We start from the raw sequence: 27,696 nt of genomic DNA on the forward strand, positions 1-27,696 counted from the left end.
GTTGATGTCTGGTGTCGAAATTTCGTTGATTTTAAATGAAGTTGTGCAGGTCTCATAGGCGTTCTGAATGATGTTTTCTACGTGCTCATCCACTTTCCGTTGTCTCAGCACCCACAAAATATGCGCATGGGACACAGAATCGAATGCTTTTGCTACATCAATGAACACCACTGCCAACGGTTTGTGCGATCTTTTTGCATGCTTAATGAGGTCCTGTAGTACCCTAAGGTTTTCTGAGCAGCCAGATGCGGTTATGAATCCACGTTGTCGTGGGTTGAGTGGGCATGCACGTCCCAGTCGTACGGTCAGAATTCTTGAGAACAACCTCGCGACCATGGAGCCAATAGTAATCGGTCTCCAGTTTCCCAGATCTTTCAGCAGTTCCTCGTTCATGACCTTCGGGATAAGAATCGTTCTATTCTTCTTCATATCTGCAGGAATCACCCCTGTGACCAGCCATACGTTGAAAAGTGACGCTAGTACCCACCCTTCCGGGTCTGCTGTGCAGATTGAAGCTTTCGTTACGCCGTCTGGTCCTGGTGCCGACGCTTGTTTAATTGCATTGATGCCAGCCTTTACCTCTTCCACGGATATCATTGTTTCAAAATGTTCATTATTCGCTGAACCGGAAGACTTGAACTGCCCCAAGCCTTTGAATGCAAAGACAGTTTCCCACTTTTGACGATAAAAACCGTAGATTTCAGAGGCTGCAATCCTGCATATATGGCGATCTGTGTCGTCGAGAATCAAAGACGTTAAATGAGAACGGTTCTTATAAAAGAGTTTCTGGTGTTTCATGTCGCTACCTTTTTTCTCAGCTCTCCTCTTCATCCATGGTCTTGCTGGCATCGTTCTGGGTCTGTAAATTTCCTTTTGGGGTTTTTTGCGTGGAACTTTGATTTTCCGTGATCTCATCTGTTGTAGCGTTGACATTGTCGCCGTTTCTATGAGGGCGTCCAGCTTTCCGTCGTCCCGTAGCCAGGCCCTTATCGCGTCCACCGCTGTCTTCTCCAGGCGGCCGCCAACCCCGCTTGAAAGCTGCTCCGCCGCTTGAACAAGCTTGGTCCTTGCCCCGGTTGTTATACTCGGTGGTGTTGACGATGTCTCGAGGAAACCGGATACATTGTTTGTAATCGGAGGCCTGTTGTCCCCTTTCTTTTTGCTAAGGCATCGTCTCTTGTCGGCAACTTGTTTGTTGGTTTTTGATCCGAGCCCGGCCGCAATCAGTTTATTAATAGTCCTTTCCCCCTGATACTGTAATTCTAGTAGGGCCAGCTGCTCCTCTTCTTCCAGCGACCAGCAGCTCCGGTGTGCGCCTCTCTTCGAGATGCCCTTTGTCGCGGGTTGATTCTCTCCTCATTGAGCACTACTGGGTGTGCATGCCTCTTGTGCTGCGAAAGGCCTCTAGAGACTCAAATCGTGACGGGCAGCACTCACATCCCCAGGCTAGACTTTCCTGGTTAACCTTCCTTCCCCCACATTTTGGTGCATGGCATGATATTGAACGATAGTTTGAGCTAGTCTTGTCACATTTCGAGCATTTAAATACAAGCGGTATTTCTCTGTGTTTGATGATGAAGTGAGCTGAAACATTTGACGCTTTGCCCAAGTGTTCTTTACAGATATCACAGATAGTTTCAGAACAGGGCAGTTGAACTGTTACAGTGTCCTTTCTTGTGTCTGAAGGATACTTTTGAAGCACTGGTTCCTCTACTGAATATTCGAGCAGGGGTTCATCTACACTATCGTCGTCCTCATAAGGGTCATCGTGCTCAAATAGCTTACTAATTTGGGCATAACCATCGTAATTCACCTCCTCCCTATTCAATAAAGAGTTATGGAAAGTGATGGAATGCGTAATAATCATTTCTTGACTCGGTCTGGACATCGTAGGTTTTTCAACTTTAGATGCCCCATAGGCACCTTCGTACTGCGTCTGGGTTGATACTGAGACGAATAAGAGTTTCATGGGACGCCGTCGCCATGAACCCTCAGTGTTGCTTACATCTATTATTGCGGGTCTAGCTATAATGGATGGATCGCCAACCCGAGCGCCACCCATAGCACGTTGTTTGGCCAGGCATCATGCCAACTGGCTTGAGAACGTTAGTTTTTCAATCATAAGTTTTTGCGGCCTTTAATAATCCTGTGTACAGGCCTTTATACAGGATGGGAGATGGAATAGGTGCTTTAACCTTGTTCGCCATTGTCAAGATTTAACTCAAGACAATTTTACCGGCGGGACCACGAGGAGGTCATGGCCACTATGACTCTCGTTCCTTTCCCAAGGGAACGCACCATAAAACCGAGTCATAGTTACTCCCGTCATAGCATGCTGGGGTTTTAAAAAAACATTACCATTAGTCTAAACAAATGCACTTAAACTAAGCATTTAATATATGCAAACGTCATTGCACCAAAAAAACGACTACTCTGAAAGCATATTTTGTTTAACGTTCGGCTGTAATACCCCTCGTGAAACCATCCTTGATGTTTATATGCTGTCGATGTGCTCGTCATTTTTTTTAAATTGATGAAGCTCATCCACACGTGTAGTCCACTTCCTTTGCGTTGCACAATTACAGTAAGTCAAATCGTATCGAATCCTCTCGTAACGTTGCTGTGGTGATGTGCAGTGTGAGTGCATGTGGAAGGTCATATAAACAACAACAATAACAAGGTCGTTTCCTATAACCATTTTTAACAAAAACAATAACTTGGTTATGGTCGATGTGAATAAGTAGAGATAAGAGACAGTGTTGCGTGCGGTGACCTTAAATGCACCACGTGACAAAGTTCATATGTTGGCTCATAAGTTAGCGTTGAACGCAATAGCGTTGCATGGGTGTTGTCGCTTATATTTTGTTTGATAATTGTTCATGCATTAAAATATAAAAAAAACAAGTTACGTAGTTTGACACACTACGTATTATATAAACAACTAGCTGTACTACCCGGCTTCGCCCGGGACTTGTATCCACCACGGCCGGCCGCCTTTGTCTCCCCAGTGGCGATGTTAATACGCCACAGCAGTTACTCGTTTGAGGCAGAGTCGACCTAGGGGAGGTTCAAATAATGGTCACCGGTGGTGGCCGTGAGCGGGAATCGAACTGGGTTCGCCGGGTTGGTAGCGCAGCGTAGCGTTAAGCACTACACCCACCGATCCTCACACACCACACACGCACAGACAAAGACAAAGATCCCCCGTATAGCCTGAACAGACTGTAGGGGCAAGTGCTGTTAGCGAGCACCTATGAAGGCCGGAGGCACACACACAGACACACACACAGACACACGCAGACACACACAGACAGACACACACAGACACACAGGCAGCACGCTAAGCACTACACTACCGTTCCCCCTACACAACACACGCGCGCGCGTCCATAGGTACACATACACGCGCTTGCTGCAGACACACACGACTTTCAGGGTGCGTACGGCAGTAAACGACTGAAATAATAAAGCGGCAATGCTGCGCAAGGAACGCCTTAGACCTGCCACACATTTGTGTAATGCGAGCGTAAACACACAAACACATACAAACACATACACCATACACACACACATACATGCAGACACACAGACACACACATAACACACATACATACAAACACATACATACACAGAAACACATACACACATACATAGACACACACACACATACACACACATACATACACACATACATACAGACACACAGACATACACATAAACACATACACACATAGACATGACCCGGCTTCGCCCGGGACTTGGATCCACGATGCCCGGCCGCCTTTGTCTCCCCAGTGACGATGTTCACACACGACAGCAGTTACGCGTTTGAGGCTGAGTCGACCTAGGGGAGGCCCAGGTCCGTTTCAAATAATCGTCAGCGGTGGTGGGCGTGAGTTGGAATCGAACTGGGGGCGCTCAACCAGCTTAATGACTATTTGTACAAAGAACATATAAAGAATCGATTATAATAAGCAGGCAACAGTCCACATTATAGACTGCCAGTACACGCACTCAGCTTCATAAGCAGGCTAGAGTGTACATGATAGAGTGGCAGTACGCTCACCGAGCTTAATAAGCAGGCTACAGTCTACATGATAGACTGGCAGTACGCTGACCCAGCTTAATGACTATTTGTACAGTGAACATTTAAGTAATCGATTGTTGGCGCGTTGGGTTTAAAAGTAATATTAATTGCACACATTGTGGTGGGGGTGGAGTGAAGAGTACGAAAAACTTTGATGAATTTACCTCAGAGTGGCGTGGTGGGTGTCGAGGCCTAGTAGCGTGCAGAGCCTGCGGCCTCGCCAAAATTGGGCACCTGGCAGAGGCAGGGTACGGGTGGCGTTCCTTCCCCCCCCCCTCAGCGCTCCAACAATACTGCGTAATGGCTATTATTTAATTAATTACGGAGCCTATGAAAGTGGCGAAGGCGTGGCTAGCCGTTGGCAGGGGCAACCGCCGTCCAATGAAAGTGCAGCCCTTGGCGAAGGCGTCGCTAGCCGTTGCCAGGTCCAATGAAAGCGGCGAAGGCGTCGCTAGCCGTTGGCAGGGGCAACCGGCGTCCAATGAAAGTGCGTATGGTCCGGAGACACACAGACACACAGACAGACAGATAGACAGACAGATTCGCGATTTTATATATATAGATGAGTACTCGGAGCTGTTTATTAGTTTGTTTACACTTGGGATGTTTGCGCAATGTGTTGATTGCATCAGTATTACAGACTTGGAAAGGAGTATTTGGTGTTCGAACATAAATTAATTTGAACTTTTACTTTTCTGAAAGTTACGTGGCAGTATTTGACTCCTCTTGCAATGTCTTCAAGCCAGTTCAGAATTTATAACGCATACAAAACATTATTGGGAGGTGGTGGACAGAATTATTTTAAATTGTGCCTATTTTACTGGGAAATTAATTTAGAAAATGCGCACAACTTAGTGAGTCGTAAGCATTTTTGTGTCGTGTACGCTTTGGTGAGGTTTACCATCTGTTTATTTATCCTTTATAAGTTCTTTAAAAAAAATGTCATCCCAACATATACCCATTCATTCGTATAAGATTTTTTTTCCCGAAATAGCTTGTGGAAATTATTTTTCTTTATTGACTAGCAATAATTTACACCCCCCGTCACGTCCACGTTGCCGTGACTTCACAAGCCCCCCCCCCCCCCCACATTGTGTAATGGTTCCTACTGACCGAGTCACGTGATAGGTGCATTGTTTTATTTTAAAGTTATGACTCGACCTATAATGTAAAATATACCTGGAAAGAGGACCTTATTATCTGCCACGGTATTCACCATCCATTATTGATGGAAAATAACACCGACGCTCTAAAGACGTTTCATATTTACATATTTTGTTTGGCTCCTGACATTGTTTACTTTACAAGTAAAACATTACACTTGATAGTGTTGTACATTTTTTTTTATCTGCACAGAGTTATTTGCTAAGCTTAACTTAGATTTCATACTGACACACGTGTTGCTCCTCTTAAACATCTTCCACGAGTTCCCATTGTGATCGCTCGGTGAAGGTTATCCACCGTTCAACGTTGTGCACACGACTAGGTGCTGGGGTTTCCCCTCCTTTACGTAAAACTATCCGACTCGTGTGTGTTTGCGGCATTGCCAGTAACGAGTCCTTACTTTGCACCCGTGCATTGCTTTGTGGTCTAATGACAATGCCTTGGACAACAATGTGCAGTGCCCTCGCCCCCCCTCCTGTGGTTCTAGGAATGGATGGAATATTCACATGTTATATATAGGAGGATTGAAATAAGGTAGACAATGGTGCCCATAGAAATGAGAAAAAGAAAGTTTCGTTTCTGGAGTGCAAGTCGTCTTGTGTATTGAGAAAAGTATTTGCCGTGATGAAATTGCCCGCTGATTCGATGTTTTACCATGGCGTTACACGACGTTCCCACCGTCATTATTTTTATTAGCAAAATATGAATCAAAGGACAAATTAATTGACTTCTTTAGCCCACCGGTGTGCTGAAGAGAAAATCAACAGCATTTAAAAATTTGAGTACGACGTTTCGCTGATAATTACAATCAGCTTCATCAGGCAAGAATGCTGTTGATTGTCTCTTCAGCACACCGGTGGGCTAAAGAAGTGAATTATTTTGTCCTTTGAAAACGTGACACATTTTTTACTGTTTAGCCGTGTCGGGTGATGGAGGGTTACGACACATTTATAAATAACGCGATCTGACCCAAAAACCTTTATTATGAATAATATTGGTCGCGAAAGCCTGCTACGTGTTCAATTGAAAATATGAGTCGCCGTCGTATATTGCGATGTTTTAAAGTGCACGTCGAGGTTGAAGAAACCATGTGAAATTTGCGAACGTCATTGCCACAGGAGTGAAAAATGTTTTAAAATCAGTCTCATCTGATTGTGGTTATATTTTTTTTATTCATTTGAATCCCCTTTCAAAAGTTCCACTCGTGTTTTAGTTTAAAATTAGGGATAATAATAATGAGAATATGATCAACGGTCACCATGATACAAGGCTCAACATGGTGGGTTTGGGACGAACTACGCTGGTGGTCACGTGGCCTGAAGCAGTAACCACCTCCACGACCAGTCGGTGACTCCTTTTCTTTTTGCAAACCGTTCTCGTATTATATTTAGTAATTTATTTCATCTGTCCTCTATTATACAAGGTGTAATAATGTGCTAAAAATTATTATGTGTAGTGTTCATCTTATAGTACATGGCAAAATCAAAAAGCCCGAACCATTTTTAGTCATGATATTACTTCGGCTGATCCAAAAACGTATTTTGCCCCGCAAAATGTGTAGGTGCAGGTATTGGATGAACTTATACTTAGGCTGGTGAACATACGGCAATACCTGTCAGCGTATGATTGTTGTTGTGGTGAACAAGAGTGGGAAACCTTGCTTAATAAACTGACTAATGAATCGAATTACTTCCATGCTTTTCAGCAATAAACTGATGTTAACTTTATTTGATATTGATGGTTGTAAACATCTGGGTCACCTTGCAATGGTGCGAAATAATTGCCATCGTGTCTGTTCTCTTCTTTATACACTACGATGTACAGACAGCCTGTTGTTTTTTTTAGATAATTTTAAACGTCTATTTTTATATTGTAATATACAGATATAGCAACCCGAATGTCATTGCAATGATGATGTTTGTACTACCCCTCGAGTATATACTACACGGTACAATACCGATGACGTGTTGAAGAAAAGCGATGTTTTCATTTGGCTTGTTGTACTTGCTGTCTTTTAGCAATCTTTTATTATCGTGTTTAATAAAAACCAATGTTTCAACATGGTTATTGCTTTCTATTGCACGTGCAATCGATCGTAGCATTTGCATGGAACATCTCCAGATAATTGCTCATTGTTGGAGTATTTAATTAACTTAATTATATGCTTTTCTGTATTATATATTTTTACGTGATTGTAAGCGTGTATTTTACGTCTGCTGCTGCTTTGACGATTGTTCCAGCACACTTCACAGTTTTTTTTTTTACGGCTGGTTTTTCAAACAAGCATAGAGAACAGATGTCATTGAAATTCCATCAAGTTGTTAGCATTATCAAATAAGAATGTTGCAATCCCCCCCCCTTCCCCTAGTCTTGAGTTATTCCTGTAGATCGTAATTTCTGATTCTACAGCAACCACCGTCGGCTTGCCACAGAGCGGGCACCTGTTGTCACGCTCGGACTTTATGACGGTCAGCCGATGAGATCCCCATTGGAGCTATGAAATTCTTTTACAATTACGACCACAGCCCATGACGATCGTCGGCAAGTGGGCAGCAGCGTTGTCACACCGCGGGGTGGAAATGTTGCGAGGAATTGTTGACTCAGCCATGCGTGCCACTTGACCAGGAATTTTTCAACTCGCGGATTTCCGTAATGCGAGGCGTGCAGGAATGCATCGGTCGTGCTGCCAGCCAGATGAATGCTTTAATGTGGAGGCCGATCCCATGCCAGCCAGCACGGGAGGATTGGTTCTCAAGCCAAGGTTTTTTTGTTTTACCGCCGCTTGTCCAGTCGTGGCTGCCTCCATTGAAACGTTAAGAAGTCCTAAGTGTCAGCTACCCACATCGCCATGCAAACGAACTCGGTAAAATACCTCATCCATTCTCATTAGTTGTTCATAATTTAAATGCACACTGCAAAGTTCAAGATTATTCTAACATATGCCTCGGCAACAAGCCGGTGTAACGAAGTCGACAATGTAGAAAGGTGTGACCCAACTTCTGAGCGGGGAAAATAAACAAATAAACCATTACAACTTCGTAATGAGTAACGTGAATATTAAATTAGGTAAAAGGAGCAGAGATGAGAGTGTGTGAATGGGGTGATAGGTTTGGTGAGGAGAGGAGAACGCCTCTTGCGGTTGATATCCGACCCCCGCACCTCCGATTCGCACGACTGGCTCTACGTACGGTGCGAAAGAAGTTCAACGTGAATCCGGGCTAAGGGAGATAGTGTTTACCATCCATGTAAAGAGCCGTGGGACTCCTTCAAGTGGGAAACACTGATGTGGCGCCACCTGTGGTTGCATTCACTCTGTAGAACAGAGACCCTTGTACAATGACGCAGTCCAATCGATCAATATCGTACGTGCCAATATCGCCCTCAATAAAGTGGGCATCCGTGCACTTTGCAGCAGAACGGCAACGGCACAGGCGCGTAGTGCAACGGGATTGAAATGGGAAGCCCGTCACGCAGTTAAAATAACAACGGCAAAGATCCCCCCCATTGAGCCTTGACAAGGCTGTTGAGGCAAGTGCTGTTGGCGAGCAGCAGCAGCGCCTTTGTCTCCCCAGTACTGATGTTTACACCGCACCAAGTACTTATTGAAGGCCGAGTCGACCTAGGGGAGACCCAGAACCGGCTCATTTAATCGTCACTGGTGTTGCTCGTGGGCGGGTATTGAACTGGGATGGCCGGGTTTGTAGCGCAGCGCGCTAACCGCAACATACACAAAGATCCCCCGAATAGCCACAACACACGTTCGGGGCAAGTGCTGCTAGCGAGCACCGATGAAAGCGGGAAGGGCACACGATGCAGGTGGGTGGCCTTTGTCTCCCCAGTGCTGATATTTACAAACAGCACCACTGTGGGTTGAACGACCTCTGCCGAGCCGTCGCCATCGCTGGTGATCTTGGGATGCAGCAATCCGCACAGCGCCTGCGCTTGAACCGACTGAATCGGCGCCATCTCCTCGGTTGCCTCCGATTAGCACGGCTGGCTGCGTACGGTGCGAAAGAAGTTCAACGTACATACAGGAACACCTCGCACTTTCGTCTGGTTGGGGACCAGAGCGTGGACGATTGTCAAAAACGGACTAATGTCAAAGCAGAGACTTTATTTGGCTTGCACATTTATTTTGGCGCCGGCGAAAAAGGTGCGCGCAAGTAACGGCAGTAAATGTAATCACAAAAATATGCACAGTAGGAATACTGTACAAGTGTTTTTTTTAATCACGAAAATAACTAGGAACACTGTAGTATTATACTGTTATCACAAAAATAATTATTAATTATTTACAGTATCTTCTTGGTTCTTTCGGTAAAGTCACGTTCAAAGGAAATAATACAATTATAAAAATAAAGCATAATATTTACAGTATAATCACGTAAATAATTATAGTATTAATGATCTATGAATAAACACAAATATCAGAGATGCTCACCGAACGACTTCGATTCAAAGACTGAACGAAAAAAATGGTGCAAACATCGTGGAAGAGGTTTGGGATGAAGTCGGACGAAATTTGAAATGTAATCATTGAAAACGGCCGAAAGAGCGAAGCGACGAAAGTCAACGTGTCGCTGAACATCCTTCTCGAGACATGACCTGTCCGAATCTACTTTGCACACGCGGGTAAGTGTGCTCCATTTGCGTGACTCCGCATCTTCGACTCAACGTTGAACCAACATTGAGTGTTGACCGGGAATTTCTGCATCAGCGGCGCGCCCAACGTGTCGAAGTGCTACGAATAATGGCCAGTGCTCGAAACGTCGCGAGATGTTAACGACATCGCCTGGTATGCAGGAGGTTATGGGTTCGATCTTGACCCTGATGCCTGCTGTATATTTGGAGTCTGTGTGTCTCTCTTTCTGCGGTGTCTTAGATTTTTCTCCGGGTCCTCCGGTTTTTCCCCCTCCACATTTAGAAACATGCGTTTGGAGTAGTTGGCTGCTCTAAATTTCCACATCACGAGGGGTCGTCCATAAATGACGTCACGCGATTTTGGACAATTTTTGACCCCCACGTCACACGGCGTCACAAAAAGTCAGACCCCCCCCCCCTCGAATATGACGTCACAAAGCTCTGCCCCCACCCCCCAAAACCATATTTTCATTTTGAAAATAAAACATGCTTCAAATCGCTTTAAACTATTGTCATTGTAGTGCGTATTTAATGTGGCGCTGCACTCTGATGTTGTAGGAGAAAACATTTATTAAAACGTCTAATTAAGTAGAACGTGTTGGCTATATTTTGATGTGACGTCACATTTCTCAACCCCCCCCCCTCGTCACACATCGTCACAAATGTCTGACCCCCCCCCCCCCAAGGTGCGTGACGTCATTTATGGACGGCCCCTAAGCCACTGAGATGAGGTATCCTTTGGGGCCATGTCGCTTCTAACGAATGTGTTGAATGTGCTGTTATCTATCCACTCATAAACACAGCAACGACCAACACCCGGGGCTTCTCTCTGCATGCAGATATGAAACGCGTCCGATCTGTCCACTCGTCAGGGTCTCGTGCAACAGCAAAAATAAACATGTTGCCCGCGTGTGACTGGCTGCCCGATAGAAGGGTCGGACTCATTCCGCACAAAGTGCTCGACACGAATGAACCACGATACCTCGCTGATCTCGTCAAGAAGCAATAATCCATCAACGGAAACATGTTCTTAGGTTTTTTTACTTTTATTAATTAAATTTTTTTACCTACGTAACTTTACCGAAAACAACCTAAGAATATGAATCCTTGCAGTCACGAAAGCTTCAAATCTAGAAATAACGGAAACTTCGGTCATCCTGGGCTCACCGCACTATCACGTGCGCTTCTGGAGGCGTCTGCGACGCTCCCCACCGCTGTCGATATTCACTTTTAAATCTACAGGCAGGCCCAAATGTCCCGTGACCCGGTTTAATTCTCTAAACCTCATTTTTCAGTAAGGTTTATTTAAAGCAAATGAATATTCATACTGGTGGGTCACAAGACATCTGGAGCACACTGTAGATTGGAAAGCCGTTTCTTTTGAACCGCTTTTTGTGCTAAGTTTGTCGTCCTTTCCCCGCACCTTCGATCAGCGCGGTTTTCCAATGTACGGTGCGAAAGAAGTTCAACATCCATGCACAAACACATCCCTGCAGTTCTGCTGGCTTCCAACCGTCGTGCGTTCAACCGCGAGCACAAGGCGAGTGGAGGTAACCTCATCACCCCCTCCTCCTTCCTCCTCCATAAACTCGACCAATTTACGCGGCGCCTGCACGCGCATTGTGTTGGCGGCCACAAAACCCCAGAATTCGCCTCTCCTCTCAACGTGCGCCCCACGTCCACCACCCAACCACCCCCCTCCCCCAGCCTCCCACCTCCCTCCTCCCATTTGCCGCACTAATTAGGGCGGGCGAGGCGCGTTTTGTGATTTTAGATAATAATGCCGCTGAAAGAGCCGAGGACTCTCCAGCATGGTCGAGGTTAAATGCCGGGCCCACCAGCATGACGGCTCTTCAACCCCCACCTTTCGTGGGAACCGCGATGGCAGTTCCATTCATTCAATCGCAGCCTTGCAAAAGTGTGTGTGGCGGAGGGTTTTTTTTAATACACCAGCGAAGCGGTGATGTTGTTTGATTCCTTAAAAAAAAGTTTTCTTTTTTAATATATTTTTTTAATCAGAGTACCTACACAGCGGTCCTTGAAACGATGTGTCGCGGTTCCGATTGAAGTTCCTCTCTGCGGGTTAATCATTAGAGCGAAGGTTTCATGTGGCTGAGTGCTGGAGCTGGGCAGCTGGTGGCTTTGGGCAGAATTGACGTCCTGCTAAGTTCATTATAGAGGGACCTCCTACACAAAACCGCATTGCCCTGCCAAATACTGCGAAACAATGGCCCTCGTTGCGTATGACATCAGCAGATGTTGGGTGTGTGCACCGTTGCCAGTCGTATATTCCGGTCAGAAGTGTCAATGTGGCCTCAAGGAAATGAGCGAGTGGAGAAAGCCATGCTCCATGTCACACTGCCCTCCCTAGACGTATTTATTAGATGCCAAATAAACCCTTTGCAGAATGTTGCTTAAATCGTTAACTGCTTGCTAGAGAATTATAATTCAACTTCACGAGTCGTAATAGCAATGGGTTGTAAACAGACGTGTGCAATATATCATATCAACCACGCATATAATGCGTTGGTTGTTGCTTCCTACACGCAGTTCCTTGGAAGATAAACACAAATCCGATGGAATGTACACTTTTCCACATTGGCTTTCGTCGCATATTAAACTAAACTAAATTATTTGTGATTTCACCAAGTAAGGCCCACACAGTTATATAGCTCTTTTTCAGAAGCGACCTGGCCGTTCAACGGAGTGGCTTATCACGTGGACATTTATGACCAGCCTCAGACTCGAAAGGCGTGTTTCTAAATGTGGAGGCAAAAAACTGGAGGACCCGGAGAAAAATCCACGCGACCACAGAGACACCATAAACTCCAAATATACAGCAGGCGTCAGGGTCGGGATCGAACCAACGTCCTCCTGCATACTAGGCGAGGTAGTTAACATCAGGCCACCGCGGCCACCTGCATACCCACTCGGTTACATGTACCCCACGTAACAGAGTGGATACGCGTTACTTTGTGTTTACGTCTTTGCAGCCCCTGTGCTTGACGCTGCCGAATGTTAATTTATAAATGTGCCCCAATGGCTGCCCAGTTGACATACATCCAGAAGAAAATAAATATCTACGATTTAAATCTGATTACTTTTGAAAGACATACAGTGCCGTACATGTAATAAGCATGTTTTTAATTAACTCCTGCAACACATCTACATCTTCATGCTGCAAACGTGAATGTCAAATCCAAGTGTTTTGCAAACGTGATTTTCCACAGCGGAGCGCCGTGGGGATTAACGGACTCACGATCTGACAGCGACTGCCACAAGCTACATTAGGCTTTTCTAAAAACACTCACTCAGTTCCTGGTACACTCCCCTGTGGCACGTGGGAAATGTTTCTCGCGGCTGTGCAGTTTAAAACACCGGCTTGACCAGCGCAGAATGTGGCAACTTACCAGTTGGCTGTAGCTCACGTCGGTCAGACTTAACAAGGAATTCAATGTAGGGAAGGATACGGAGTATGCCTTTCACGGCGGTGTGCAGTTGTAGTTGTAAGCGTGCACGGTGAACGCCGTTGATAGTACACAATCCGTCAGCACAATGTGCATAACGTGGGGGGAAACCTAGCCTCATTTCTGGGAAATGAGTTTTAACTCATTCTGTGTCGGGTATAGCGCCCTTCGCAGTACACATTACAGCGAGGTGCTTTACTAATTACAGCAACACAGTAATACACGAGCTATAGAAACGGTAAACGGTTATACAGCAAAAAAAATAAACGGTTAAAACATTCAATACAGAGATCTTCCTCGTAGCAGCGGCTTTTGGCTAGCCATCAAGCAAAGACGGTCACCGCATCGCGCGCTTTCAGATGCGCTTCTGCGGACGTCTGGAACGCTCTTGCTTCCGGTATTAGGAAGCCACTGGAGCTAGGCACTTTTTAATATCGATTGAAAAGTAATTTATTTAGAACTCATTTTTGCATTTAGTTTGTTTTCCTTCCCCCCGCGCACCTCCGATTAGCACGGTTGTCCACGTACGGTGCGAAAGAAGTTCAACATACGTACATTTAAGTTTGTGTCGTTAGTTATGCTTGTGCGCCACTGTCAACGTAGCAGCAGCAGCATCACCGAACAATGTGTTTCACGTTAAGATTTGCTGTACTGCCTTACCCTGCTAAGCCAGGAGATGGCAATGTGAACGCCCACAGGCAGAGGGAGCTTCGTGAATGCGCGTGGTGATCCACACATCCGCGGTCGTGCACCAACAGTTAAGGGTAACAGCACAGGCGGTATGTACGTACTGTGTGTTGAACTTCTTTCGCGCCGTGCGTAGCCAAGCGTGCTAATCGGAGGTGCGGGGGAAGGACAACAAACTAAACACAAAAATCAGTTCTAAGCAAATAAGTTTCAATCTAGATTTAAAAGTGCATCGCTCCAATGGCTTCCTAATATCGGAAGAAAGAGCGTTCCAGACGGCCGCAGAAGCGCATCTGAAAGCGCGCGATGCTGGTGACCGTCTTTGTTCGATGGTGACCGGAGTTTTCTTGATGCCTTGCTGACGAGAAATCAGCAAAGTATTGCGATCCGTTCGTGGCAAGCACTTTGTGCGTAATGAATGCGACCCTTACAATGTATTCGTTTGGCAGGCATGCACTGTGTGGATTGTGTCATAAACATATCTCGTGTTGACACTGGCACGTTCATACATGCATTGCCTCGCTTCTTTTATTGCATCAGATGTTAGTCGTATAATGTCTCCACTTCATTTAGCCTATTTCCCAATGGGCATCGTCGCGTGGACTGTATTTTCAAAACCGAAGCACGTTGTCCAGGTTACTAATGCGGACAGGCAACATCTTTGTACCTTGTGTTTAATGTGTATGGAACTCTGACACACTCATGAGCACTCGTCACAGTTTATTTGTTTTCTTGAGAGGTGCATTATTTATTTATTATAATCATAATGTCGAAATAATGAGGCAGTGGTCGATGGGTGTTTTATGAGATTATCTCGTGGATTCGTAAGCGAAGTTCGTGGTTTATTCCTTTATAACGTTTTATCATGCAATGGTGCTGTTTCATTTGATGCACACTTAACACATTTCTGCGGAAGGAGCTGGTAGGAACGTTTGGTTGCTCGGTCAATGGCCTGCAGGGTCAATGGCGGCGTGGTGTATTCCGCAGATATGGCCGACTGTGAGGGCGGGCACAAGCCGGCGTGAGTAGGTTAAACGTTGAGTTTTATAAGGGCACCACGGGGTGACCAGCCCCTCCCCAACCAGCCCCACCCCTCCCACCCCCCACCCAGCCCCACCCTCCCCACCCAGCCCCTCCCCACCCTTCCCTCCTCACCCAGCCCCACCCTCCCCACCCAGCCCCTCCCCACCCTCCCCTCCCCACCCAGCCCCTCCCTGCACGACGGACGGACACAATAATCCCCTGTGGGCTGGTGTAACCAGGAGGTTTCTACCAGTAATAGGAGTTAATGGCAAGTCAGTTGCAATGTCCACTAAAAAAAGCCACACGAGTTCAAATCCCGATAAGGAGTTGACTAATAATGTGACCCCCCCCCCCTTAGGCGGTGGGGGGAGGGGTCGATAAACGAGTTATGATCGTTCCGTGAGAAGTCAACAGTTGTTCCCCACACACTGACAGAGCCCTCCCGACAGCAGCGTGGGATGCCTATCGCTGACCGTGGCCCGGCCAGAGAGATAAACACCACCACCTTGCACTACGAAATTAACACTGAGAGAATGAACGGGCGAAAGGCACGGTGAGCGCGGCTTTGGGCAGGATGCGTCCCCAAGAAGGGATGGACAATGTTCAAGAGCAATAACGGAGTTGGCAACTAAAGGATGGAAGCAGTGCCGGATTAAGCTAGTGCGGGGCCTGTAGCGTACGTTATAAAGGGGCCCTAAATAAATAGAAACGTTAATATTAAAACACTAATTTTTTACTTGCATAGTAAAGTAATTGTATGTTTTCATTTGCTATACAGCCAGATAATGACAAATCGCTAACCTAAACACCCAGTCGTTCATAACAGTTGAAGGCAGTATAGTACTATAGTAATAGAGAAAGTGCAGAATCACTGAACGGGAATTGATAGCTTGAAATCATTTAGCGCAGGGCCCTTGAAAGTGCGGAGCCCGTAGCTGCTACATGTGTAGCTACTACACGTGTAGCTACTACTACACGTGCAGCTACTACACATGTAGCTACTACACGTGCAGCTACTACACGTGCAGCCACTACATGTGTAGCTACTACATGTGTAGCTACTTTTGCTACGAGGATAATCCGGCACTGGATGGAACGCGTCTGAGAGGAAGTCGATCTCGGAGCTGCAGCCGATGGTGCAGGTGTCGTGGGTTCCACGGAGGCACACACTTGAACTTGGAGGCAACATGTTTATTCTCACACCCCAACAGGGTAACTACATAAACGTACAACAGGTTAACTATAGACCACAACGGGGTAACTACATACAAAATGTAAATTGCTTTAAAGTAGCGAATTAATTGATTAATTGATGCCGATTTTGATACAGGCATGCATTGTCACCGGATCTGAGTACGTGTGCAAAATTTAGAATGGATTGGAAAACAGTAAGTAGACTAACTTTTGATTACAAGATTTGACCACGACAAACACACGTCAAGTTAAATACAACCGTTGAAAAAGGCAGTTCTAAAGAAATGAGTTTTCGATCGAGATGGTTTAAACGTGCGTAAGCTACCAGTGGCTTGAAGGGAATGTGGAGAAAGGTCGAACACTGGAGGAGTCGAAGGACGAAGAAGAGGGAACAGAGGATGGGGAACATGGCAGGCAAGGAGCCACCGTCGATCAGCACGGTTGGCTACGTACGGTGCGAAAGAAGTCCAACATACACACGCATACATACAAGGCGGAGAGCGGCCACGGGGAAGATTAGATGGAGTTGTTGAGGTATCGCCTTTCCCCAATGTCAGTGTTGCAGGTGCCTTCGCTTGGCAGTGGATAAGACAAAAAATTACACTGCAGTTTTGCTGCTTTGCGTCGTCGAGTGAACTGCACGCGGACAAGTTCATTTCAAGATGGTGTGCAATAGGGGAGGCACGACGAACTGGGAGTCATTTATTGCACGTGTGTATGTTGAACTTCTTTCGCACCGTACGTAGCCAACTCTGCTCATCGGAGGCGACAGAGAACCGCGTAGCATGACTTGTACACTCGCAAGAGCAGTCGTGGTGGCAGGGAGGCAGTAACTGGTAATTGAAAGAGTCGTCACCATTGAGGGTCACGATTAAAGAATCGATATTTCTTCGTCTCTGTCATTTCCCCCCAAATGAATCCTGAGTGTGCGCTATTGGCATCATCGTCACGAGATGAATATCAATTACGATGTCTCACACGGCAGTCCATTCTGTTGTGCTGAAGAGCGACCCACGGAAGTGGAGAACGCAGCAATACCTCTGAAATCCCTTCGAGTCAACTCTTGGGCCACACAGCAGAAGGACCCCTTCCCACCTGCCCTGCATACAAGAGTGTTGATGTCCGTCGTAGTCAAACTGATACTGAACTCTCACACCTGTTATTCAGATTCAATTAAGTGCTCGTCCATATTTAATGTGACGAGGTTTTTTTTTGGTGTGTGTGTGTGCGCAGTCATTGGTGAGATTATCAACTCACTCGAGGCTTGAGAAGCCGGTTTGATGCCTGGCGATTTGACGAGATATAAAACCCAGGGTCTGTGCCGTGTCAGCTGAGAAATCAGAACTCTGAGCCACATAGCCACCCGTTTTTGCCTAACTTGTCTGTGTTGTATTTTGGATTTAATTGGTAGTTTCGATCGCTCCGTGGTGCTAAACGTCACTCAAAAAACATAATTTGCATAAATAAATGAAACATGAATTATCGCTCGTGCATTGCCGTGCATGTATTGTGAGTGTGAACATCAATTTGAGTCGATTAATTGATGCATTGTTGCATAAACAGCGATCACAGCACAGGGGAAGACTTGTATCGTCGTTTTTCACGGAATAGAGACCGGTCACCATCTGCACTTGAAGGTGCCAATGATGTGATGGCAATGACTGAGATGGCAAAAAGAGAAATGGTAAAATAATAGGGAGGCATGAACGTATCGATGGATCAACAGCAGCTGCTGGGCTAATGAGATGTCACGGACGGGCGATACGTATCCATAGCCGTAAGCAATTAGACAATTGAACCTTGTGGCGGGACCCCGGGGTCCCACAAGCCCCCGGCTCTCGCATAAACATATTATAATGTAAACAAAAAAGTTGCTCTTTATCACCAATGGGTTTGAAGGATGGTGGCAAGTGTTGTCTTCTTGGTTATTTCGGTAAAGTCATGTAGAAGGGAAATAAAATAATAAAAATATAAAACAATAAAAATTCTCACGACGTTTAGACTGCAACACAAGCAATCATCATCAGGTGTGAAATCCACAGCAAGATGATGATTGCTTGTGTTGCAGTCGAAAAGTCGTGAGAATTTTTATTGTTTATTATTTTTATTATTTTATTATTTCCCTTCTACGTGACTTTACCGAAAGAACCAAGAATATGAATCCCTGCAGTCACGAAAGCTTTAAATCAAAATGTAAGTGTTGTCTTGTTAAACTATGCCTTTAAAACTAAAAACTACTTACCTGCAGTACTTATATTTAAATACACTATCGAAAAAATAATTTACACCCCTCTGTCAATCATTGTGTTTCTTAGTGTGGATTTGTGAACACACTTTGTAAACAGTACATAAAATAGTACGTGTTTTCAATGCGCTGTTCATATTGTAAGAAGCGTTTATACCAATGTTACTCTACAGAGTAGTGGGTCGCCGCTCCTCTTATCCGCATTGATATGAGCGGTATGTGGGGACTATGGCTTAACCGCAAAAAAACCCTATCTGCACAGATGCATACGGACAAGAGAAGTATTATCAAACAGGAGGAATTATAGGTGCAACGCATTTCATCTGCTAAATATCTGCAGGTAATAGGATTGTCATCGATCGATCCTGGCTGCAGACAATGGTAGGTGGCAAATAATAATGAAGAGAGCAGTTTCACTATATTATGTATACCGTTTTGACAAATAAAGGACTTAAGCCGTGAAGGCAGTTTGAGCAGCTTTGGATGAGACTTATGATCCTGCCCATACCCGAGCATGGAGCGCATTCGCTTGTTCAGCTATTCTGCGCATTCGTCCTCGCTGCTGCGCTTGGACACGACATGACAACAGAATGATCCGCGCCACGTGGGTCTTGGCGTTCATGTGCGCGGTGGGACGGAGTCGCCAAAAATGAATGAATTACGATTTAGACTTCCGTTTATTCGGGACCCCGGGGTCCCGCACTAAGGCTCACTCAATGAAGAGGTTGTTTTGGCTGATGGTCGACTATGGAATTGCTGCTGGACACGATAGACAAAGGGGCAAGAACACGGGGAGATTTTTGTCCGCACGTAGCAATTGAAAAATGAATACACAATTACTAACCCTTATAATAACGGACCGCGACATTGGAGAGGAATATATGATCGGTGTGATGCGGTCCATTATTCACAGTGAGGTTGTAAACAAAAGGTCATTCGGAGATTGCACAAGTCGGGTTAATCGAGGCGTGAAATAATGGATGCATTGCGAGGTGGCTGAAAGCTAAGCAGCTGGTAATCCAACAGTCGGCTCGTTCATCAATGGACCAATTTTCAATGGGATGACAGCGCAATTTCAGCATTAACGCAGCGATTCGCGTGGGGAATTCCCGGAGTTTCCAAAAATCCCTACGGCACTCAAAACTGAATGGCTTTGACTATTGTGTTTTGCCAGTTCTCTGGTCCAAATGTAAACCCTACCTAGGTTATACTCTAATTCAATAATGCAAACATTTCCTGTGTTGCTGCCAGACATCAATACAACAGGCGCGTGCAGTCTCCGTCTCGCGCGCATGACTTTGAAATGAAGCACACACGAGTGAAGTAATTATCCTCTTGATAGACAAGTCAAATGTCATTCCACTGTTAGACGAAGGCCTCCCCATATTGCGTCGGTAATGAGGTGGTTAGTTGACCATGCTTCACCACGCTGGTCAACACAGGTTGGTGAAAAAGAGTGGGGTGGATACCACTTGCTCCCGATGTCAGTAGCCGTGTCCGTGGATCAAACTCAGGTCGCCTGGTTCAGCGCAGTGCATCAACAACATACAGCTCCACTGCTGTCATCCGAGCTATACTGAAAACATGTTTCCACATGTCACAATTCAACTACGATACCTCGCTGATCTCGTCAAGGGGCTTAAACCACCATCACGCCAACGCTGGTCATCCTCGCAGCAGCTGCTTTTGGCCGCCCATCGAACAAAGACGGTCACCACGTCGCGCGCATTCGGATGCGCTTCTGCGGCCGTCTGGAACGTTCTTTCTTCCGAAGTTAGGAAGCCACTGGAGCTACGCACGTTTACATCTCAATTGAGAACTCATTTCTTCGCAACTGCTTTTCGTGTTGAGTTTGTTGTCCCCTTACCCCGTGGCCGCCGCATCTCCGATTATCACGGTTGGCTACGCACGGCGCGAAAGAAGTTCACTTTAGTAAATAAGATAACGCGTGCGGACAGGCAAACCTTCTGCAACAAAAAAAACCCGCAAGACCCCGTAAACTCTCGGCAACTCACGTAAGGTAAGAGTGATGTCTGTGTGCATTGCTCATTATAAAAGTACCCACAAAACGTTGTTACGCGGCACCCACCCACCCACCCACCCCCTCTCATCACGCGCGATAATAAGATGTGACAGGGCTTTAGAAAATAGTTCTGTTTGACAACTCGTTAGCCTGGGGCGCCGCTTCCGAGCACGCGGCCTGCTCCTCCTCCTCCCCCCCCTCCCCGTCCTCATCATCGTTGTGATTGGTGTCCGTTCGCGTTACGCTCGAAGGGGCGCTGCGTCGCTCGCCGATGCCGGCCGATCGGAAAACGCCGCAGCCGACGGAGCGCGCAAACAACAACCGGCCCGATGGCGAGTGAAGTACAAAGAGTTGGAACGTCTCCGAGAGACTTGGCGCGCGTACGTGGCTGCTGGGTTTGCAATGAATGCCTCCTACAACCCCACCTCCCACCGCCCCCCAAACGCTGCTCGCGAAACTTCGGTGTCGTTCCATTGCCTAGGACAACATTTGCGTTAGCCTCTCTCCATTGGAGTTTCACGCCGTTGGGAAATTCGAGACGCGCAAAACAACAACAGCAGCAGCAACAAACAAAGGGAGCGGTTTTGTTTTCTCCAAAAGTTTATTTGCATCTCGTTTTTTTAAAAATATTCGAACTCTCGTCAAAAAAATATATATAGAGTTGCACGCACAGTCCTTTAATGTACAATTATGCTCAGCGGGTCATTTGATCGTTGAACGGTATATACATATAAACTACCTGTACAAATAATTACACATGCCACGTCTATATATATACCGTACGTGTAGTTCATTACAGTACTGTACTGTCATTAACTTATCTTAAAGACGACTGCCGCTGGTGTGCGTGGCTCTGCGAACACGTGGTGGAGGAGGGAGGGCGGGGGGTCTGATCTTGAGCAGTGGTTCGTAATCGTTAATAAAGTATTAATGTTAATAAATACATAGGTTTGATGAAACAAAGTAAGGTGTTCATGTTCTTGGTTCTTTCGGTAAAGTCACATGGAGGGAAATAATAAAATAATAAAAATAAACAAATAAAATTCTCAGTGAGTAAAATTCTCAGTGAGTAAATTTCTCAGTGAGAATTTTATTGTTTTATTTATTTTATTTTATTATTTCCCTTCTACGTGACTTCACCGAAAGAACCAAGAATATGAATCCCTGCAGTAACGAAAGCTTTCAATCGAAAAGTACGGTGTACTGACGTGCCCGTGCTGAATTTCTTTGCGATTAATCACCTTCGAAAACATTAATCTGTCCATGCCTCGCACACCCCGGCAAGGAAGGGCCATCTCGATGCACCCCAGGTGAAGATCGACTGCTCCAGAGGGAAGCATGATTATCACGCGAGCCGTAATTTGCGGTGGCGAAATAAAATAAATACATCTTGGGGAAGTTGTGGCGTTCAAATAGTGTGTGTGGGGCGGCGGGGGGGGCGTCAGAGATCGCCCTGCAAAGAAAAAAACATCGCCGTGAATTGGGAGTCTGCCTACTCGGTTAATGTATCAAGCTTATCAGAACGTATGCGGACTGTTAAATACTGAGAATTACAAACAAAATAACGTTACGCGATTGTCACTTTCCATGTACGTCTTGCGGCCGGGGTAAAAGCACTTGAGGACTTCACTAGAGTTGGACAAAGACAAAGATTCCCACCCCCCGTATAGCCTTAACAGTCGGGGCAAGTGCAGTTAGCGAGCACCTATGAAGGCTGGCACGGCACACGAGGGGTTGGGTATCCAGCAGCACGCCCGGCCGCCTTTGTCTCCCCAGTGGCGATGTTTACACACCGCACCAGGTACTCATTTGAGGCCGAGTCGACCTAGGGCATGCCCGGACCGGCTCAGATAATCGTCACTGCTGGTGTTGACCGTGAGCGGGAATCGAACCCGGTGTCGCCGGGTTCGTAGCGCAGCGCTAACCGCTACACTACCGCTCCCCAAGACACACACACGTGTGTGTATGTATGTCACACAGACACACACGTGTGTGTATATATGTTACACACACAGACACACGCGAGACGACGAGTGGCGTGCTCGTGCTGGTTGTTACAGGCAACTCGGCGTTGACAGCTCCGGCTGCAGCAGGAACGAGGCAGCGACGCGGCGTGGTTGCGCACAGAACCCCCCCCCCCCTCCTCCTCCTCCTGCACCAACGACACCCGCCGTCCGTCCGCCACCCTCTCCGCTTGTCGCTTCACGAAGGCGCGCCACGAGCTCCAGCAGCCAGTTAACTTGACGAAGCAGTTACAAGTTGCTGGTAAACGTGTGAGTGCACAACGCATCCCGGAGCGCATCAATTTCCCACACTTCGTGTCGCCTTTCGAAAAGAACAAAAGTCAAATTGTTTTCCTTTAAAAAAAACTCGACACAAGACACGTGCAGCTTTGCGATCGCAATTTAACAACAGGCTGGTGGTTGATGCTGGTTGCTGGTGGTTCAGGGGTTGGTCGGCGTCACGCACACACACCTCGAGCCTGCGTGCCGTGCGTGGCGGTGGCGGTGATGATGAGTTGCACTTGAAATTTAAAACCCACGCGGTGGAAGACCCCGGGCAGCAGCCGCAGCAGCAGCAGCAGCAGCAACAACAGCAGCGACCGGAGCGAGTGGTGTTGCTGGCAACAAGCGACGGTTCTCAGACGAGCGACAGAGGCGCCGGCTTGTGGCAGGACACGGAGCTCGCGACGCTGCTGGCAGCCCGCGCCGCCCCAGCCGTCCCGGGACCACCGCTCGCCGTGCCCAGGTGATGATGGTGGTGGTGATGGTGGTGGTGACCTCCTCCTCCTCCCCCTCCTCCTCCTCCACTGCCGCCGTGCACCTCGCTGTAGACCGCGGCTCCCGACGATTTGCCACCGCGGCCGCAGCACCGGCAGCAGAGCCTCTTCCACGTGTCCACGGTCTTGCCCGACCATATCCACACGCCCGAGGTGATGCCCACTACGAGGCACATGAAATACTTGAGCATGAAGATGCCGTAGTCGGGCCGCGGCTGCTGCTGCTGCTGCTGCGAGCTCAGCTCCTCGTCCCCTTGGCACGAGGGGCAGATGAGAGCCCTGGCCCAACCCTCGCGCGAGCGCTCCTCGTAGAAGTAGCAGGCGACCACGGCGATCGCGGGCACCGTGTACAGCATGCTGAAGATGCCGATTCGCACCATGAGTTTCTCCAGCTTGTCCGTCTTGGTGCCGCCCTGCTGCTTGATGGCGTTGCGTATCCGCACGAGCGACGTGAACCCGGCCAGCAGGAAGACGGCGCCCACGCACAGGTAGACGGTGAGCGGCACGAGGACGAAGCCGCGCAGGTTCTCGAGGCTCTGGGCGCCCACCGAGCAGATGCCGCCCAGCGGGTCGGCGTCCACGGAGCTCGTGGCCAGCACGGCCACCGACTGCACGCTGGGCAGCAGCCACGCGGCCAGGTGATAGTACTGCGAGTAGCCCGCGATGGCCTCGCTGCTCCACTTCATGCCGGCCGCCATGAACCAGGTGAGGGAGAGGATGACCCACCAGATGGAGCTGGCCATGCCGAAGAAGTAGGTGAGGAGGAAGACGACGGTGCATAGCGCGGGGCCCGTGGTCTCGTAGTGCACGTGCCGGTGCTCCTGGTTGCAGACCACCCCGTCGTGACCCACCACCAACCTCACGATGTAGCCCATCGACACGAAGGCGTAGCACGCCGACAGGAAGATGATGGGCCGCTCCGGGTACTTGAAGCGCTCCATGTCGATGAGGAAGGTCACCACCGTGGTGAAGGTGGACACGAAGCACAGGATGGACCACAGGCCGATCCAGAAGGAGGCGAAGGTGCGCTCGTCCTGCGTGAAGTAAGGGTCGTGGCAGGGCATGGCGCAGTTCAGCACGGAGCCGGTGCGCACGCGGTTGTACAGCGGGTGCCTGTCGCTGCCGATGGCCACCATGGGGGCCCTACACGCGCAGCCGGACTCGCAGGCCTCTCCGCTCCCACCACCACCACCACCACCGCCACCACCAACCCTGGTGGTCGCCCTGTTCTTGCTCGGGTTGAAGGACCTGACCGGCGCCGTGGGCTTCACCTCTGGCGGCTGCGGGGTAGTGTCACTCTTGTTGTCGTCCATGCACAGGCGGCTCTGGTCGCCCAGCACGGGCAGGCGGTCGCAGCGCATGCGGTCGGGCCACGCGAACCCGTACTGGCGCATGAGCGGCGCGCAGCCGGCGCGGGCCCTCTCGCACACCGAGCGGCACGGCGGCAGCGGCTGCTTGTAGTCCTCCAGGCAGATCGGAGTGTACATGCTGCACAGGAAGAAGCGCAGGTCCGGCGAGCACTTGATCTCGACGAGAGGCCAGAACTGGTGCACCTCGAGGCCCGCCTCGTCCTGCGAGTCGTGGTTGAAGTCGTTGGGCATATACGTGTGGTTGTAGCCGATGCCCCGGCACATGGGCACCGTGATCTCCTGGCACAACATCTCCCGGCACGAGGCGCTCCTGCACGTGGCGATGACGAGGAGCGCCACGAGCGACAGCGACGCGAGCGATGGAGCGACGGCGGCTCCTCCTCGGGGTCTTCTCCACGCTCCCATCCCGGCGTCGCTCTTCCCCGGGACGCGCGTGGCCACGGCGCGTTCCGCCTCCTCCTCCTCCACCCCCACCCCGCCCGGACGCCAACGCCGAGAGGAGCGCTCGGCTCCCCCGACTCACGCGGGAGGCGGCGGCAGGAGGAGGAGCAGCAGGGAGGAGAACAGCACCGCGGCCGCGTGAGAAACTTCGCGGCGTAGCAATCGACGGAACTTCGCGCACGGAACCAAGTGGCCCCGGCAGCAGGAGCGGTGGCGATGGGGCGGCGGGTGGGACGGTGGTTGTAATACGCGGCGTGCCAGACGCTTATTGAGGAGGCGAAGCTACGTCTAGCCCCTGGGGGAGAGCGGCGGGGAGAGGCCGGCGAGGAGTCGCGTGCGGAGAGCCCGCATGTTGGTTGCCGGGTTCGCGTCTCGCCCGCGGGGTTTTAGTAGCGAGCCAGTGCGGGGAGGCGCCTGCGTCGGGGTCCGCCCACCGCCGGGTGAGCCGCGATGTCACGGCGATATTGGGCGCCGCGATACGACGATAGCGGCGATGTGCTTATCGTCAGGCGAGCGAGATAACGCTGTGTGCTTAGTCCCAGGGGGTGGGGGGGGGTCGGCAGCCTGTGGCTCCTGAGCCGTGTGTGGCTCTTTAAGGACTGCTGCGTGGCCGTTGTTTAAGGACCCATCACCGTCTCGTAGTCGCCACGTGCATTTTTTTTTATATCGAAAAAAAATTAGCTCTTTTTTTTGGTTTTCCGACCCCCTGGGTTTGGTCAAACGATTACTACGTTTCGGAATTGAGACGTCGTGCGTATGTCATGAGAGATGACCGTTTTTAATCTCGGTAAGGATTCGGTTCGCTTTCACGAGATGGTTAGCAGGGAGGTGTATTTGGTTAAACTCGGGCGAGTGTTCACAATGATTACGCAATCAATGAACCAGAACAAGCGGATGAACTTTCACTCATCCACAATGTGTGATCGGTTCCTCTCTAACATCGTTTGGGGTGGTTGTTGTCTTTGTTTGTATTATATCAGAATCAGAATATTTATTTATACTGGAGGAATCCGATGATTTCTAAAGCGCTTTTTTTTCTACACACGTACAGTCGAGGGCCAGGTCAGAACGTTATAACAACAAACAATACAAAACAAACACGATAGGAGTGCCAAGTACAGGCAAGGTTTTTATATAATTTGACACCCACTGGGTGACACTTATCGTGTGCGGCTGACCTGCAGATTATTCACCGAAGTCCAAATCGCAGTTGCTTCCCCCAATATGAGATGTACATTTGTTTCACTCTGCTCGCAAGTGCGACTCGGTCTTTGCCAGGAAGTACTGTCCCCGTTTTATCCATCCTGTTGATGTGAGAAACAAGGTAACCTTTGTTCCAATGAACTGCACTCATTTTTCTAGACGGCGAACATATTGCTCAATGATGACAATAGCTTGCGCAACTACATTTCTGCAGGGCGAGATGCATTTGTGAGGATATGAGAATTTGTTTAGCAACTCAATGCGCTGTGTGTTTCTTTCTGTTTGATTCTCATGCTGAGTGAGAGTACAGGCCGGAACTACGTAGCTCTTATTTTCAGAAGCGACCTGGCCACAAATGATAGCTCAACAAAGTGGCTTATCACGTGCAAATATACAGCAGGCAGATACTCCAAACGCATGTTTCGAAATGTGGAGGGAAAAACTGGAGGACCCGGGAAAAAAATTCCACGCGACCACGGGGAGAGAGAGAGAGAGAGACACGCAAACTCCAAATATACAGCAGGCGTCAGGGTCGGGATCGAACCCTACTGATGGGCAAATGACAGTGGCATGCGCGCATGTACAAACATAGCAAGTCCACATGCGGTGCATTAGGTCTGCTGGAATATGTTGTAGGGGGCGTCCATAAATGACGTCACGCACCTAGGGGGGGGAGGGGGTTAGACATTTGTGACGATGTGTGACGAGGGGGGGGGGGGGGGGTTGAGAAATGTGACGTCACATCAAAATGCGCAACTTTAAATTATTATAGACAACACGTTCTACTTAATTGAATAAACTTTTTAATAAATGTTTTCTCCTACAACATCAGAGTGCAGCGCCACATTAAATACACACTACAATGACAATAGTTTAAAGCGATTTGAAGCGTGTTTAATTTTTTTTTTGGGGGGGGGGCAGAGTTTTGTGACGTCATATTTGAGGGGGGGGTCTGACTTTTTGTGACGCCGTGTGACGAAGGGGGGGGGGTCAAAAATCGTCCAAAATCGCGTGACGTCATTGGCAACCCACTGTTGCATGAAAGCTTCACCACTGTGGGCAGTGGGGGTAGTGGGGGTTGCTTGGGCATACTTCACCAAGCTGGCGTGTGGCGTGTTAGTGACTCTAAGGGGGGCAAGGCACAGGGTGGGTTCAGGTATCCCGCAGGTGTTCATAGCTGCTCCACCACCGAGATAATTAGGCGTGGAATTAACCTGACCGTAATGTAGCGCTGTATGTAAACATTGTTTAAATTGAGTACGGGGGGGGGGGGGGGTTGAAGAATAATGCGTAGATATCCTTTGGTTCTTTCGGTAAAGTCACGTAGGTAAAAAAATAAAACTAAATAAAAATATATATATAAATATATAAT

At 48.3% G+C, this 27,696-nt stretch overlaps 1 protein-coding gene across 1 annotated transcript; it reads right to left on the reverse strand.

Moving 5' to 3' along the window:
• Positions 1–21,113: 21,113 nt before the first annotated feature.
• On the reverse strand, positions 21,114–25,649 carry LOC133345864 (frizzled-8-like). The gene has a single exon (XM_061556914.1). The coding sequence runs from the start codon at positions 25,083–25,085 to the stop codon at positions 23,172–23,174; it is 1,914 nt and encodes a 637-aa protein (XP_061412898.1). The 5' UTR covers positions 25,086–25,649; the 3' UTR covers positions 21,114–23,171.
• Positions 25,650–27,696: the final 2,047 nt, after the last annotated feature.

Source organism: Lethenteron reissneri, chromosome 23, assembly GCF_015708825.2.
Source record: "Lethenteron reissneri isolate LAM-NWPU_2019-01 chromosome 23, ASM1570882v1, whole genome shotgun sequence".
NCBI lineage: Eukaryota > Metazoa > Chordata > Hyperoartia > Petromyzontiformes > Petromyzontidae > Lethenteron > Lethenteron reissneri.